Below are 18,400 nucleotides of genomic sequence, written 5' to 3'. Positions count from 1 at the left end.
GAAGACAGAGCAAGCACCAGATCAGAAATAGCAGGAATTATCAGACTAGGAAATAAAAACAACTATGATTAATATGCTAAAGGTCCTAATGGATAAAGTAGCCATTATGCAAGAATAGATGAGCATTGTAAGCAAAACCATAAAACTTCAGGAAATAATATGTAAGATCAAGATGACCTGAATTTGGTGATGATATTTAGTTATGACAACAAAGACACAATCCGTGAAAGAAAAAAATTTACAAACTAGACTTCATTAAAATTTAAACTCCAATTTAAAATTTCTGCTCTGAAAAGACACTGTCAAGAGACTGAAAACACATGCTGTACACTGTAAGAAAATATTTAGAAAAGACCTATCTAATAAAGGACTGTTATCTAAAATACACAAAGAACCCTTAAGACTCAATAATAAGAAAATAAACAACCCAAGTTGAAAAATGGGCAAAAGACACCTCACCAAAGAAGATATACAGAGGCAAGAATGAAAAAACACGTCCCACATCATATGTCACTAGAGAAATGCAAACTAAAACACCGAGATACCACTGCATACCTATTAGAATGGCCAAAATCCAAAACACTGACAACACCAAATGCTGGTAAATATGTAGAATGCAAAGCTACAGAAACAGTCATTGTTGATGGGAATGAAAAATACAGCCCCTTTAAATTCAGTTTGGTGGTTTCTTATAAAACTAAACATATTTTAACATCCAGTTCAGCAATAACACTCTTCTGATATTTACCCAAATGAACTGAAAATTTATGTCCACACAAAAACCTGCAAGTAGATGTTTATTGTAGCTTTATTCACAATTGTCAAAACTTGCCAAAAGCAACCAAGATTTCTTTTAGTGGTGAGTAGACCAACTGTGGTGCAACCAGACAATGGAATACTAATCAATAAGCTACCAAGCCATGAAAGGACATGAAGGAAGTTTAAATGCATATTACTAAGTGAAAGAAACCCATCTGAGAAGCTACATGATGTATGATTCCAACCATATGACATTCTGGAAAAGGTAAAACTATGGGGACAATAAAAATATTAGTGATTGCCAGGCGTTAGGGTATAGAGAAGGATGAATAGGTGGAGGTCAGAGGATTTTTAGGCAGTGAAACTACTGTGTATGAGACTGTGATGGTGGATGCACGCCAGGACACATGTGTCAAACCCCAAAGAATGTATCACACCAAGAATAAACCCTAATGCAAACTATGGACTTTGAGCAATAGTGATGTGCCGATGCGGGCTCATCACCTGTAGCAAACGTAACACTCGGCGGGGGATGTCGACGGTGGGGGAATTACGCACGTGTGGGGGCCGAGGACATATGGGAACTTTCTATTACTTCCTCTCAACATTTCTGTGAACCTAAAACTTGTCTAAAAAGTAAATTGTAATCAATTTTAAAAAGATTACCTTCCCTAACCACCATGAAAAAAGTGTTTAAATTGAACATGTACATAAACCAGCCAAATACTGAAACACAGATTTCTCAGATGTGTATTATATTCCTATGTTTCCTATTATTCCATTTTTACTGTGTCAATTTAATTGCATTTTATTTGAACATTTCTATATTAAGAACTAAATCTTCTATTGTTGCTTTAAATAATCCCTTAAAGTTCATATTCACAAACAGAATAACCAATATTTTAAAATAAATATCAATTATTAATAATTGCAGTTGTTAACAAAGCTTTCTCAGAAAACATTAGGTAAAATGTGTCTGAAGATATATTTCTTTCTTCAAATTGTGAATTTTGAGTATTACTATCACAATATTGTAACTGAAAGACACGAAGGAATATTATAAAACCCATATGTGTTTCTCATTAGCAAAGAACCGTTTCAAGTTCCATTTACTAGGAAACCTCAAATACCATTGAAACAAATTTCTGAAAGCAACATAAAATTTATACCACTTCTAATACAGTTTTATTTATAAGTATAAGAATGCTTTTACTACTACTAAATGCTTATTGACGGACTAGACAAATGTAGAAAATGATAATATAAATCCATTACATATAATTAATACTAAAAAGATATAAAATTAAATGCAAAGATATGACAAATTGCTCATAAGCTGACACCTTTGAAAAACAATAACACTCCGCTACTTTTAGCACTCAGATTTTGAGCAAGATGTCATCTGTATTCTCCGTCTTTATTTTATTTCCTGGCATTTCCTCATTGCTCATTAAATGTCTGTTGGTTAAAAACAAGGACAAGAATGACGTAAGAGAGGAGTTTGTTTCTCATAAGGAGATTACTACGACTTCCAGAAAAGACAAGGCCACCTTGAAGCAAAGCGCAATGCCCTTCTTCCCACAGTGAATGACGGGAGTGTAACTTGAAGGGCAGTGGAACAACCATGACTTACTGGACATCAGCTGCACAGAGTCTGGATGGCCACAGAGAAGGCAGAGCTGACAAGAGACCTAACAGTGTAAGACAAGACCCGTGGGAAAAAAAAAAATCCAGCAGGCTAGACTACTCAAGAACAAATTCTAGAAGTAAAAAATAAAATTCTCAACAAGACAAAATCAAGGAAAAAAAAAGAAAGAAAAGAAAAGAGCCAAAAACAAAAGACGTAGAAGAAGAACTTGACAAGTGACCTCCGCACCCCTAGCGGACAGCCCTCCCAGCAGCAGTTCCCGTAACCACATTCATCAGTGGCGAGGTGCAATTCATACCTGTGTTTAAGTGGTTAATCATATTTCATTTACCCTCTCAAAAAATGCAGTTACAATTTTTATAGTGGAACTACAAGGTTCTCAGAAGCATTATGTTAAATAAATAGAAATCCCCAAGTAAAAAATCCATGAAGAAAGAACATCTGAATCATAACAAACAGATGGAAAATATGAGTGAATTTAAGACATACTGAGATTTATCGAGAAATTCCTACAACTGTTTTAAGATTTCTAAAAAGGATAAATAGGAAAAGAAACACAATCTAAGTATTAGAAAGCATTTTCAGCAGGGAAACAAAGAAGCTACTCTTCAGATTCAAAGAGACAATGGGAATCTATTTTTAAAATCCAACTCAACTAATGGAAAACTGAACTGAAATGAGTTGCAAAATTTGGAATGCCAAGGATAAAGGGAAAAAAATCTTAAAATCATTTATTTCTCAAAGAAATGTTTTTAAAAAGTAGCTCCAAAAGTAATGAAAATCAAATTCACGTGAGAATTCTCACTCACAACACCAAATGCTACAAGGTCTAAGGAGAGAATTACTCAGAACTACATATCCAGCCACTTTCTCATTTACATGAACATAAAAAATACACTTAAGATATCAAAAACTTTGCTAGCCACAAAGTTATTTGGGAAGAATTACTGAAGACTGTTCTCCAAAAGATGAATAAATGAGAAAGAAGATATAGAATAAAAGAAATATTTGTGAGCAAAGAAGACAACTTAGATTTTCTTTTCTTTTTTTAATTTAAATTTTAGTTAATATACAGTGCAGTACTGGTTTCAGGAGTAAAATTCAGTGACTCATCACTTTCATACAATACCCAGTGCTCATTACCGCAAGTGGACTCCTTAGTACTCATCACCCATCTAACCCATCTCCCACAAACCTCCCTCCTTCAACCCATAATTTGCTCTCTCTACTTAAGAAGCTCTCATGGTTTGTTCCCCTCTCTTCTCTCCACCCCTTCCCATATGTTCATCTGTTGTTTCATAAATTGCACAGATGAATGAAATCATATGCTCTTTGTCTTTCTCTGACTGACAATAATTATTTTACTTACCATAATACATTCGACCCCCATCTACATCATTGTAAATGGCAAGATTTTATTCTTCTTGATCATTGAGTAATATTCCAGTGCGGATATGGATATAGATAGATATAGATATAGATATAGAGTAGATATGACTATAGATATAGATACATACATTTTCCTTATCTATTCATAGTCGGTGGACATTTGGGCTCTCTCCATAGTTCGGCTATTGTTGATAATGCTGCTATAAACACTCAGTGAATGTATGCCTTTGAATCTGTACTTTCATAGCCTTTGAGTAAATACCTAGAATGTAACTGCTGCACCATGGGGTAGTTCTATTTTTAATTCTTTGAGAAACCTCCACACTGTTCTCCAGAGTAGCTATACCAGTCTGCATTCCCAACAACAGTGCAGAATTCTTCTTTGTCTGCATCTTTGCCAACACCTGTTGTTTTTTGTATTGTTAATTGTTAATTTAGCCATTCTATCAGGTGTGAGGTGGTATCTCATTGTGGTTTTGATTTATATTTCTTTAACAATAGCAATGTTGAGCATCTCTTCATGTGTCCATTGACCACCTCGATGTCTTTTTTGGAAAAGTATGTATTTATGTCTTCTGCCCATTTCTTAAGTGAGTTATTTGTTTTCTGGATGTTGAATTTAAAAAGTTCTTTATAGATTTTGGATACTAATCCTTTATCAGATATGTCATTTGCAAATATCTCCTCCCATTCTGTAGGCTCTTTTAGCTCTACTGATTGTTTCCTTTGCTGTGCAGAAGCATTTTATCTTGATGAAGTCCCAATAGTTCATGTTTGCTTTTGTTTCCCTTGTCTTCAGTGACATGTCTAAGAACTTGCTCCAGCTAAGGTCAAAAAGGTTTCTGCCTGTGTTCTCCTTTACGATTTTGATGGTTTCCTGTCTCACATTTAGGTCTTTCACCCATTTTGAATTTATTTTTATGAATGGTTTAATAGAGTGGTCCATATTTTCTAACACAATTTCTTGAAGACATCTTTTTTCCATTAGATATTCCTTCCTGCTTTGCTGATGATTAGTTAGCCATTCGTTAACCACAACCATAGATGTGGGTCCATCTCTGGGTTTTCTATTCTGTTCCATTAATCTATGTGTCTATTTTTTTTTTATTTGTTTATTTTATTGAGAGAGAGAGAGAGAGAGAGAGAGAGCGCGAGCGAGCACGCGCATGAGCAGGGGAGGGGCAGAAAGAGAGGGAGACAGATCTGAAGCAGGCTCCAGGCTCCGAGCTGTCAGCAGAGAGCCCGACACAGGGCTGAAACCCACAAAATGCAAGATCATGACCTGAGCTGAAGTCCGATGCTTAACCAACTGAGCCACATCTGTGGAAAATGCTGTTAGTATTTTGATAGGGATTGGATTAAAGTGTAGATTGCTTTGGGTAGTATAGGCATTTTAACAATGTCTGTTCTACCAGTCCATGGGCATGGAATGCTTTTTGATTTCTTAGTGCCCTATTCAATTACTCCCATAAGTGTTCTGTGCTTTTCAGAACATAGATCTTTTATCTCTTTAGTTAGGTTTATTCCTATTTAGGTTTAACTATTTAGGTATCTTATAGTTTTTGTTACAATTACAAATTGGACTGAGTCCTTAATTTCCTTTTCTGCTGTTTCATTATTAATATATAGAAATGAAACAGATTTTTGCATGTTGATTTTATATCCTGTGACTTCTGATTTCATGTATTAGGTTTAGTCATTATTGGGCAGAGTCGTTCAGGTTTTCTACATACAGTATCATGTCCTCTCCAAATAGTTAAAGTCTGACTTCTTTGCCAACTGGATGCCCTTATTTCTTTTTGTTGTCTAAATACCAGGGCTAAGACTTCCAGTACTATGTCAAATAGTAATGGGGAGAGGTGACAACCTTGTCTTGCTCCTGACCATAGGGAAAAGCCCTCAGTTTTTCCCCATTGAGAATAATATTATAATTCATAAATTTATGATGTTGAGGTATGTTCTACTTCTCCCTACTTTGTTGAGAATTTTTATCAAAATTGGAAGCTGCACTTTGTCAAATGCTTTTTCTGCATCTAGTGAGAGGATCATATGGTTTTTATCCTTAATGTGTTGGATCATGCTGATTTATTTATGAATATTGAACCACCCGTGCAACCTAGGAATGAATTCCACTTGATCATGGTGAGTAATTCTTTTAAGGTACGATTGAATTCAATTTGCTAATAGCTTGTTGAGAATTTCTGCATCCATGTTGATAAGGGATATGGCCTGTATTCTTTTTAGTGGGGTCTTTGATTTTAGAATCAAAGTAATGCTGGCTTCATAGAATGAATTTGGAAGTCTTCTTTCTATTTCTATTTTGTTGGAACAGTTTGAGAAGAATAGGTATTAACTCTTCTTTAAATATTTGGTAGACTTTCCCTGGGAAGCCATCTGGTCCATTACTCTTGTTTGTTGGGAGATTTTTGATTACTGATACAATTTCTTTGCTGGTTATGGGTCTGTTCAAGTTTCCTATTTTGCCTGTTTCAGTTTTAGTACCATGTGAGTTTCTAGGAATTTGTCCATCTCTCCCAGGTTGCCCATTTTGTTGACATAAAATTTTTGGCATAAAATTTGTTGACATAAAAAATGCTTATAATTGCATTTCTGTGGTGTCGATTTTGATCTCTCCTCTTTCATTTGTGATTTTATTTATTTGTGTCCTTTCTCTTTTCTTTATGAGAAGTCTGGCTATGGGTTTATCAATTGTGCTAATTCTTTCAAAGAACCAGCTCTTAGATTCATTGCACTTTTTAAAATTTTTTTAATGCTTGTTTATTTTTGAGAGAGGGAGAGACAGAGACAGAGAATGAGCAGGAAAGGGGTAGAAAGAAAGACACACAGTATCTGAAGCGGGCTCCAGGCTCCAAGCTGACAGCACAGAGCCTGACGCAGGGCTCAAACCCATGAACTACAAGATCATGACCTGAGCCAAAGTTGAACGCATAACCGACTGAGCCACCCAGGCACCCCTCATTGATCTTTTTAAATAAAGAATTTTCAGATGAACATATACTTGAACTCTAACTTATCGAAGGTGATTCTGCACTAACTGTGGTTGTGGAATGGTGACTCCTGGGCACCTGCAGAGCATGTTATTCCCCAAAAAAGATGTAAAGTCTGGATCAGTCACAGGAGGTACAGACCCCAATTAGTGGGGCATGAATGAATGGATTCAACATTGAAAAGCAGGTGTGGGAGCAATGGAAGTAAATAAACCTTCCTACCTTCTTATTACAAATCTAACAGACTAATTAATTCATGTCCCTGTTGGAAAGGCATTTTTTGATGAACCCCAGTTTCAGAGGGTAGATTGTGGAAAGATAAACCATATCTTCTGCTAGCAAAAAGCTAACTGAGACCAGTAGCTTCTACATCCTCCCAAACCAAAAAAAATAAATAAATAAAAAATAAGGCTTCATGTGACCTCAGATTCCTACAAGGATACTAAGTGCTGTCAGCAATGTTATGCAATCCCCTTGGCAGCAGCATCCTGATGCGATCTGTCGTTACAAGAAAGGCCACTTGTGACCACACAGAACCCATAGCATACATTCAGTCAAGTGAATCCTCACCCTACAGCCCTTACAAAACATGAGTCCAGCAAGGGGCAAGATCTTCTCCTGAAGTACAACCCACAGCAAGTCCAGCACTGCCCTGCTGACATGACTCTCCATGCGATGCCAAGACCACAGCCTTCATTAATAGCAGATGTTATGACCACTGATATGACTGATATTCTCACCAATAAATGCTTAACTTAAATCTGATCATGAGAAAAGAATCAGACAAATCCAAATTGGGCCACTTACAAAACAACTGATGTAGACTCTTTAAAGTGTAAGCCATGGGCACTGTGCTAGATTAAAGGACACTAAAGAAACACAACAAAGCAGCATGTGATCCTTGAGGTGTTACGCTCTCCGCAACACACACTCAGAGTTGGGGAGAGCACAAGGAAGGCAAAACATGAATACATAGGATAAAATAATTAGTAGAATTCAAAATGGTGGTATAATATAAATGCGGGGTTTATTGCATCGATAGGTTTTAAAACGAGCTATGACACTTTCTCTCATCTTTCAAAAACTTCTTTAAATGTTCATTTCCTCCTTCCATGACAGAAAATCTATTTTGTCTTTAAATAAAAAGGGGCGCACTGGGCAAATACTTACGAGAGCAGGTGGCCGTTTGCCACTCCAGACACTGTCCGTATGGAAAAGAAATGATGTAAGCATTGGAGTCGACGCACCGTCTCGTGCTGCTGCACCACATACACTCCATGCCGTTGCTCGTGCAGTTGGAGCAGGACGTCCTCAGAGAACATGGCTTTTTGCATGGCCTTGCATTTTGATTTGGACTAACTGGAATAAATCAACATGTATAATTAGTTTTTATGTTACCTGTGTTCTAACAAGAATAGATGGGTTTCATTCGTTTTGCTGTTTAAGGAATGTTTCAGATAACCCAAGTGTGGGATAAAAATTATAGCAAAAAATACATGATAAGGTGAGTGAAAATGAAGATGAGATGTCAGTACTTCGTAAATTTATTATCAAATTTGAAAACTGTAATTCTTTGGGAAATGTTGATCCTTTACAAAGTACATAAAATTATATAATTTAAAAACTTACAAACAGAAATGTAGCACATGACCTGGTCTTCTATCTTTGGCTAAATGACATAAACTATCATTATTTACTTTCCCGGTAGAATTTTTTCCATCAACATTTCACACCTTATCAAAACAAACACCCTGTCAGTGAACACGCGTCTGATATAAACAATAAAAATAAAATAGTATCCTATAAAATCTTTATATGAAATATAATATACCTATCAGGATAAATATTTTTTTATTACCAAGGATGTGAAGAAACTAGAACTCTGTACATTGCTGATGGGAATGTAAAATGATACAACTTCATACCGGCAAACGGTATGGCAGCTCCTCAAAAAATTAAATACAGAATTACCATACGCTGTAGCAATTCTATTTCTGGCTATCTACCCAAAAGATGTGAAACTGGAACTGGAAAAGGTATGTGTACACCCATGTCCACAGCATCAGTACTCACAACAGCAAAAGTAAAAGTAACTCACTTTTATTTATGCTGACAGATGAATGGATAAACAAAATTTGTAGGTGCATATAATGGATAATTATTTGTGCTAAAAATGGAGTGAAATTCTTACATAAACTACAATATGGATGAACCTTGAGGACATTATGCTAAGGGACGTAAGCCAACCATAAAAGTTCATACACCTTACGATATTACTTATAATGAGGTACCAAGATTAATCAAACTCACAGAATCGGAAAGTAGCAGGTGGTTGTCAGGGGCTGGGGGAGGGAGGTACAAAGAGGTTTTGTTTGACAGGTATGGGGTTTGGGGAGATGAAAAAGTTCTGGGGATGCTTGGCATTAACTGAGGCACAATTATGTAGATGCACTTGCTAATACTGAACTCTACATTTTAAAATGCTCAAAATGTTAAATTTTATGTTATGTCGATTCACCACAAAATGACATATTTTGCAAAAACAATATGTAACAGAAAAGTTTCTTTTTACTTGCCAAATGAAATATATCTGTAAGACGAAAATAATTTGAAATAGTTGTTAATAGTGCTCGCTTTGGCAGCACATATACTGAAATAGTTGTTAATATTAAAAACAAATCTTTCTTTCAAAGGCTATTATTAAAAACACACAAAAAAATTAAGAATAAATTCCTACTAAACTGTAACTATAAACATAAATTTATAATCTCACTATTTCAACCAAAAAGTAAAAACTGTATAAAACAATAAAATTTTGTTATTTACACAAGTTAATGCTGAGGTCACTAAGAGTAAATGGGGAATGTGGATCAATATAAAATTTACCAAAAAATCAGGGAATCAACATCATAAAAAGATGGTGAGGGGGCAACTGAGGGGCTCAGTCAGTTAAGTGTCCAACTTTGGCTCAGGTCATGACCTCACAGTTCCCCCATGTGGGACTCAGATTCTCTGTCTCCCGCTCTCTGCCCCTTCCCACTCCCAAAAATAAATAAACATTTAAAAAATTTAAAAATGGTGAAAGTTACTACAGGCCCATAGGCTTTCACACATGCAAGAGGAGTTGGAAACATTTTTATTTTTATTTTTTTAATGTTTTATTTTATTTTTGAGAGAGAGAGAGCGTGAGCAGGGGAGGGTCTGAGAGAGAGGGAAACACAGAATCTGAAGACAGGCTCCAGGCTCTGAGCTAGCTGTCAGCACACAGCCCGACGTGGGGCTCGAACCCACGAACTGTGAGATCATGACCTGAGCCGAAGCCGGAAGCTCAACTGACTGAGCCACCCAGGCGCCCCGTAAACAATATTTTTAAAGAAATACTAGCTTATTACTTACCAACAGGCTTTTCGCAGACAAGGCCATCGGCCATAGATGTGCAAGGATTAGCTTTTAAACCTGCCACTGCAGCCTTTTCTAGGTAGGCACAGAACCCAGAGTCATTTGGTTCCCCGGGAAGCCACTGTAGCGTTGTATTTGTAAAAGGAGACATGTCTTCCCATCCCCAGTAGGATATGTTGATCTTGCGCAAGCCGACCCAAGGTGATACTTTCTGTAAACAATAGCAAAAGGAGCATTTTTAAAAAGTTACATATAAAAATACCATGATATTGCTTAGCAAATGGTTCATTATCACTAAAAATTACATTTAAAATCATATATAATTGCTTTTCTAATGTCTTCTTGTGCCAAAAATAATGAACAATTCCAGCACATTTTGGAGAATGATGTAGGAAGAACCCCATTTTTAAAACATAGATTTTGTGCTCAATCTACATGACTGGGGTCAGTTATTTAGGCCTGTGAACCTCAGTTTCCTCTTCTACAAAATGAAAAAACATATACCCGACATAAATACCGACCTTATAAGGCAAGATCATTAAAGAATCAACATACTGCTGCAGCTACTGCTGTCATTGCTGCTGTTGCCGCCATAATGCCTACTCCTGCCTGTTTAATCAGGTCTGGAGGTAAGAATCTAAAGCTAAGTTGCCACTACATGCACGGTGAGAAAACAGGAAATAAAATCAACAAACTACATGTAGAGGTAAGTGGAGACTTCATTACATGTTCACAAAAAGACTCAGAAGAATAACTGTCTCTCTCCTGGCTTAGATTTCCACATCAGGATTTTCATGCCATTTTAGATAAAGCTGTGGGTCAGCAGGAACCAAGCAGCACTGCGGTTCACTAGAGCCGACTGAGCTGGGGTCAGCAGCAAGGCAGGTGCTCACTTCACTCTCCGCCCCTTTGCAGAAGACACCTCCCACCAGGCTTCCCTGCCCTGCCTGGGCTCGAACTGTCATCCTGGGGGCCAGATGACGAAGGTAATGTGAAACTGTCCTTTCTTGCTGGATTCCCTGGCTCTTGTAAAGGTGTTTTTATATATAAACGGTTCAAACCAATGTTCTGTGAGAGGACAAGTGCTGGAAATTTCCATTCTGCCATCTTGCTGACATTATTCTTAACACTTCTACCTTAATATACATAATGTATTTATCGTCTAAGTTACTAAGTTAATAATATATTACAATGTGAGATCACTTCAAAACTCCACATCATAGTCCTGTTTACACTATGGACTGTCAGGGTAGAGAAAAATATGTATCTCTTTTTTTTTAATGTTTTATTTATTTTTGATACAGAGAGAGGCAGAGCATGAGAGGGGGAGGGGCAGAGAGAGAAGGAGACACAGAAACGGAAGCAGGCTCCAGGCTCTGAGCTAACTGTCAGCACAGAGCCCAACGCGGGGCTCGAACCCACGAACGTGAGATCTGACCTGAGCTGAAGTCGGAAGCTCAACTGACTGAGCCACCCAGGCGCCCCAAAAAATATATATCTCTATTTGAGTGTTTAACAATATAGAAATAAGATATAGATACAGATATATAGATATCTCCCATATTTATTCTAAACACATTATATAAATGGTCCTAGAGAGATTCTAAAGATAGCTATAGAACTAGAAATTTGCAAAGTACGTAAATACATAAATTTCACAGAGCAAATACTCAACAAATTATTTCTCTACTATTATTATTAAAATATCATATGAATATTCATTACGACAGCAGATCTCACATCACCTAGTAGAGGACTGTATGCATAGTAGGTGGCCAATAAATTTTGTTAACCAAAGTTCATCAGAACAGGTATGGTTATTTTCCACCATCCAATTGCTGAGACAGAGATAGTACTTAATAAATGTTTCTAATTATAAAATAGACATGCTGCTTTGTCTTGCAATCATGGTATATTTCATACATTATTCTGAAAGATATTTTGATAACAAAAAGGCTACGACATTTTTACAGTTCTTGATAATAACAGCAGGAGTCAATCCAACATAGATATTTCAGATTAATGATTGTTCTTCACGTTACAGCAACTCTGTCTACATTTCCGACTATCTATAGTAAAGACGAGTCATTTAAAGTGAAATATTACTCCCTAACTCATCATGATAAGAATCTGAGAGGAAGAGGCGAGAAACAGAAAAATGAAGCCGTTGATAAAACATTTAAAGTAACTATTACCCAGTAAATGAACTGGACAGGCAGTTGAAAATAGAAGACCAATTACTACATTATGAAAATTCACTAAGGCACATCATAAATCACTGCAACATTTCATTAGCCATTTCTGATAAGTACATGATTATTTGACCGAGAATACCTCTTTAAATTGCCGGAATCTGTCTGTCTTTATTCGCCAAGGAAAGGTTATCTAAGTGTATACAAGTGGAATGACTCAGGAGATAACTCATTTTACATGAAGGTAAGCTTCATGGAATGTCAACACGCAGAAGCTTCTACCTTTGCAATTTTGCTAAAGCTTAGCTTCCTAATGAAACAACACTTTCTCTCTAAGCCGTGCAAGTCCACAAACTCTCAAACCAAGTTCATCACACATCCAAGCTAACTGTTAGCCCATTCTTTATGATTTATAGTAATACGCAAGAAAAATGAACAACTAATACAAGAAACCATGAAATGCACAACTTCTAAACTTGCAGATTTCAAGAATCCAGTGTAAAAACTAAAAATATTACATTTATAGCAAGAAAAAAAGCAATAGAGCTCTAATGACAAAAACTAGGACTTTCTAAAAACTCAAAGAATGTGCTTCTACCATTAATAAGCTCTTCTTGTAATGGCACATAACACAACTCATTTCCAAATTTTCATTCATAATTGTCCTCTAATTTTGTAATTAAAGAAATAAAGGCCCTGGTATCACAAGAATATAACAGGCCTTAATTTATGTGATATGCTCCATATAATTAAAAATAAAACTTTATAGGGGCACTTGGGTGGCTCAGTCCGTTAAGCATCCAACTTCAGCTCAGGTCATGATCTCACAGTTCGTGAGTTTGAGCCCCGCGTAGGGCACTGTGCTGACAGCTCAGAGCATGGAGCCTGGTTCGGATTCTGTGTCTCCCTCTCTCTCTGACCCTTCCCCACTCATGCTCTGTTTCTCTCTGTCTCAATAATAAATTAAAAAAAAAAACATTAAAAAATAAAAAAATAAAACTATAAATATACCTTCTCACATTTTTCTAAAATATTTTTTTTAAATCCATTGATGTCTCTCCTACATGAAACCACATACATCTTACCTTCAGGCCATGAGGCTGGTAGTTCTTAAACAAGACAAAGAAGAAAAAAACATAGTTGTTTCTATTGCCTCCTTAGAAATATCTTCATGTGCGGCCAACTCCATGTCCTCCAAAAGTTAGCTAGGGGCATTACTCTAGAAAACTCCTTTAAGTCCACTAATTCTAGATATACACTCTTTTTCTTCATATATCCCATGTATAACTACTATTATAATTATCACAATACAGTATAATTGTGTTTGTCTTCCTCACCACTAAATGGTCTTTTAATTTCTATTCTCAGCAAGGAGTAGATTGCCAAGTACATTGAAGGTGCTCAATAAATGTGTACTAAATGAATGGATACTGGCCCATTCTTCACAGAAAAATAGCTATAGTTCACACAAAAATGATTTCACGTATCAGTTTTCATACAAATTTGATGTTTTTTCCTTCATTAATGTCAAGCATTTAATAAATGTTTGACAGTTTAACAAACATATTGTGATATCCACTTCAAAATTTTGAATATTTATAAAAAACAGTGATATAATTAATTTAACCATTTTATTAAAGCATGGAGCAGGGCTTTGGCTCAACTGTAGAAACTAGCATCATAAGTTACATCATCTGGTATTGATACTCTTAAGAATTATACATTCTGGTATCACCAAAAATGTAGGCAGTAACACTGAAGTGATATCCATACAAAAATTTCAAAAGTGACTGTGGTTAGGTCCCCTTAATTTTTTTTAACATTTATGAAAACTGCTCTTATACCACATTTTAAACATCAGATATATATTCCTCTGTTATTAGTAAAAATAAAATCAGTCACCTATTCTTCATCATAAATCAGGAATAATCCAAAGAGATTAAAGGTCCTAAAACAATGTCCCAGGGCAGTGAAGCCAAGGGTGGCAAGGAGAATTTGTCATTCACGATAGAAAAATTAAAATACTAGTCTGGGGCACATACTTTTCTACAACTAACATCAGTACTAACTGTTCATCATACAAATTCATTTAGATACCTAAGAATTCTAAATAATGATTTCTGGAAATACTAATAGTAGCAGTACAAACAGCGATACCAAAATAACCACCTTTAAAATGCAAACAACAATAATGATATTACTGTAAACACTCAAAAATAAAATATACACTCTTTACATGCATTATCTCACTTTTTTGTTTTACAACAAACATGCAAAGTAGCTATGATTATTATCCCTGTTACGGATGAAGAACATAGAGCCGGAGAGATGAACTTGCCACTAAGTTTTAAAGACAAGAAGCACGTCCAATTGCATACTCTCCATCACTTTGATAACACTGACCACAAAGCTTCTTTAAACCCAGCTATACCAAGAAAGCATTATGTATTTCTAAAGCAAGTAATCGGTAATATTTGCTCTTAAATAGTTTCGAGCCACCACTGTTTCCTCTGTACTATATGGAGTGGAGTTTTGGAATATCAACAGACTATCTGTCCAAATAAAAACCATAATTGAAGGTCAAAAAAAGTTGCTGAGATCTGATGTAACATAGTTTCACACAATCGTCAGTAACAGCTATATTAGAGACATGCATCCATTATATGCATAGAATTTATGACATTGTGCAAGATTTACCTTAGGGTGTGTACATGTATGTGTGTGTATATTTATCTTAAACAGTAGACCAAAACTAATACAAAATTCAGATTTAAGGCATATATTATTGTTTAGTCTTACCACTTACTTGATCTCTTTTGAGTTCTAATTTTATTTTTGAAACAAAATGTAAAAATCTTCTATGATGCTATGACAGTTTATATTAGTATATTTCAAGTAAGCACCGGAACTAAAGTTTCTCATAACTAGATTTAGTAAATTATTTCCAAATCTCCTTACATAATCGATACTTAAGAGTTGACTGTATTTAAGTACACCAAGAGTAGAAAATAAATACTGTAAATTCCTACTAGAAATGTCTTATAAAATAATATCTTGGCACAATTTTCAAAGAAATATTCAATTTTTTACAGAAATATTTTTCATAAAACTCCCTGGAATATTGAAACTGTTTCTAAGTGTTTTTTGTTCCAGTCTCTTCCACATACTTTAGAAACTGGTTTTTGTCCTGCTAACCTTTATTATGTTATTTCAAGCAAATATATACCTAGAAAATAGCAGAATTCAAAAACCTAACTCACAACACACATTCACAAAAAAATACATCTAACCAATGTGCTGGGTCTTTGCTTTAATTATAAGGGAAATCTCAAATTATGGATTACACTTGAAAACAAATTCTTAAATTTCATGCATATGTATTTTAAGTACATTTATTCATATAAAATAACTTCTTGGTAAGAAATGCAGTGGTTTACTACGTAAAGCCAAGAGGAGTAATTTAGAAACCTTTATTCCCAAATACATATACAGAATAAGTTCACTGCCAATCGACTTTTGTAGTCAGTTCCACTTTTACTTCCAAGATTTAATAAAAATAATTTGTGTAAAACCAAAAAGAATGAACCATTGCTAGTAAGTACAGGACTTTCTGCATATTTCCGTAATATAAACAATAGAGTTATTACCTGTTGTGTATACTTCTGTATTTCATCCAGAACAAATTCTACTTCTTTTGAGGTTGTTAATGAAGCAAGATTTCCACTAAGATTATAGCAATAAAGTTTTGCATTGTCATAGCTTTCTCTACTGGAATTGATTCTAAGACAAGCATCACCAATATGATTCCATCCTTCTCCACAAAGATGAGCTAGTCAAAAGAAATGATATCTGATTTTTAGATTATAAAAAGCATTTATATTTTTCAGTTATTTTAGAATTCTAAACACAATTTCTGTATTTGTTTAAACTTTTATTGATAAAAGTTTTAAATCTATAAATATAATTTAATAAACAAAACTTATTTAATAGTTTGATAGAAAAAGAAGAACAGAAGATCCTAATGTTTTTCCTTAATTCTTAAGCACGAATAAGCAATAGCTCCCAGAGTGTGAGCAGGCAAGGGGCAGAGAGAGAGGGAGACAGAATCCATAGCAGACTCCAGGCTCTGAGCTGTCAGCACAGAGCCCAATGCAGGGCTCAAACTGACAAACCACAAAATCACATGACCCAAGCTGAAGTCAGAAGCTTAACTAACTGAGCCACCCAGGTACCCCATAATTTTTGTTTTTTAATGTTTATTTTTACACAGGTATTCAGGTCTTTCTAACAGTAAAGCGTACTATTCATTAATAGTGGTTTATCCTTAGAATACAAAATGAAGTTAAAACAGTTCCTATGGGGAAGAGCACTGGGTGTTGTATGGAAACCAATTTGACAATAAACTATTAAAAACAAAACAGTTCCTACTTTCTAAAACATATTTATAAACACATTATAAAGTCAGTTCCAGTGTGCAGTAGCTACGAATGCAGTGCTTCATCAAAACACTGATCTATGAAGTTTGGCTACATTTTAGTTTCCATACCGTATTAAATATATCAGTGCTGTCTGCCTTTCAGATTTAGGTGCATTAGTACAAATTTTATGGAGTTGTTCTAAAGCTGCAATTCTCAAACATTTGGTCTCAAGACCCTTTTTGTTTTCTTACAATGTATTGAGGACCTCACAGATCTTTCCTTTAGGGATTTTTTTTTTTTATTAATTGGCTTTGATTGTATTAAAAATTAAACCTGACCATTTAAAAATATATTTATTCATTTAAAATTGGACTTTAAAAACTCATGACAAACATACTGTTCCATCTTTTGGGGTGTCTTACCCCTTTATGCTTTATACAGGCCCAAAGGATATGGACCATCAAATTCTCTCCCTGAGAGAGAGCAGCTGACATTTAGGACGATGGTACAAAAAAATTAAGATGGACTGATGAGTGAACAGAGGGATGGATAGACAGAGAGATAAGGGATAAAGCAGAATGAAATGTTCACTGTAGGATCTGGAGTGAGGCTACAAGGTATCCTCTCTATAAGTCTTTCCAGTTTTCATATGCTTGAAGATTTACATAGTAACACATTGGGAGAAACAGTGTATTTTATTTTACAAGAATTAAAGTTTCTAAAACAAACACAAAAAGTAAAAATAGGGTAGCACTGCTATATATTTTTGTAAATCTCTTTAATGTTGGCTTAATATAAGACAATTGTATTTTCATATCTACTCCAATCTATGGAATCATGTATCACGTAGCCTTTAGAAAACTCCATAATAGACCCATTACAGAATCAGAATTTAAAAAGCAAATAATATTTTAGTATTATTAGTTTTGACCTCATGGAGCCTCTGAAAGAGTCCAGGAACAGGAGCCTCCTGTTCTTTACTAATTGCTGTCTTATTAAATTGGGTACCATGAATAGTACCAAGAACACAGTAATCCCTCAATAAACTGTAATTGTCATTTAATAAGATTGTTTATAATACTTTTATTTTCTTTTTTAGGCTCCACTTATAGCAATTTACCAATTCTTCTAGAATACAAAGTACCTAATTACTTTAAGGAAACAACGCGAAAGTTTTGTTTATTTATGGCTTTTTTTTTTTTTTTTACCTTAATGAATCAAGGAAGGATTTAAATTTCTTTTGCCTGTCTCCTATTTTTGTGACAAAAACACCTTGGTGAAAAATCACACAAATGGATACAAATGCATGTGTCTTTGAGACTAAAGTATACAGCTGACTCAAATGTTTTAGACTTTTATAGTATTGAGCATCAACTCAGCTTCAGAGTTAAATGAGAAAGAATAAATTTTTAAAATGCATTTCAATAAACACAATGGAGTACTACATGGCAATGAGCGGGAATGACATATGGCCATTTGTAGGAAAGTGGATGGACCTTGAGTGTGTAATGCTAAGTGAAATAAGTCAGGCAGAGAAGGACAGAAACCATGTTCGCACTCATAGGTCTAACAGGAAATTTTCAGAAT

General features: G+C 35.2%; 1 protein-coding gene across 1 annotated transcript in view; it reads right to left on the bottom strand.

Annotated features, from left to right (window-relative positions):
• Positions 1 to 18,400, bottom strand: part of ATRNL1 (attractin like 1) — a gene marked incomplete at its 5' end in the record, with an annotated part of 743,525 nt that overhangs the window by 568,878 nt on the left and 156,247 nt on the right. Inside the window, 3 exons of the mRNA XM_029920431.1 lie at positions 7,975 to 8,163; positions 10,201 to 10,414; positions 16,043 to 16,224. Of these exons, the coding sequence (XP_029776291.1) occupies positions 7,975 to 8,163; positions 10,201 to 10,414; positions 16,043 to 16,224 (585 nt within the window). The remainder of the gene's footprint in view (positions 1 to 7,974; positions 8,164 to 10,200; positions 10,415 to 16,042; positions 16,225 to 18,400) is intronic.

Source organism: Suricata suricatta, chromosome 2 (assembly GCF_006229205.1).
Source record: "Suricata suricatta isolate VVHF042 chromosome 2, meerkat_22Aug2017_6uvM2_HiC, whole genome shotgun sequence".
NCBI classification, from domain to species: Eukaryota; Metazoa; Chordata; class Mammalia; order Carnivora; family Herpestidae; genus Suricata; species Suricata suricatta.
This window is presented reverse-complemented; position numbering and strand designations above follow the sequence as displayed.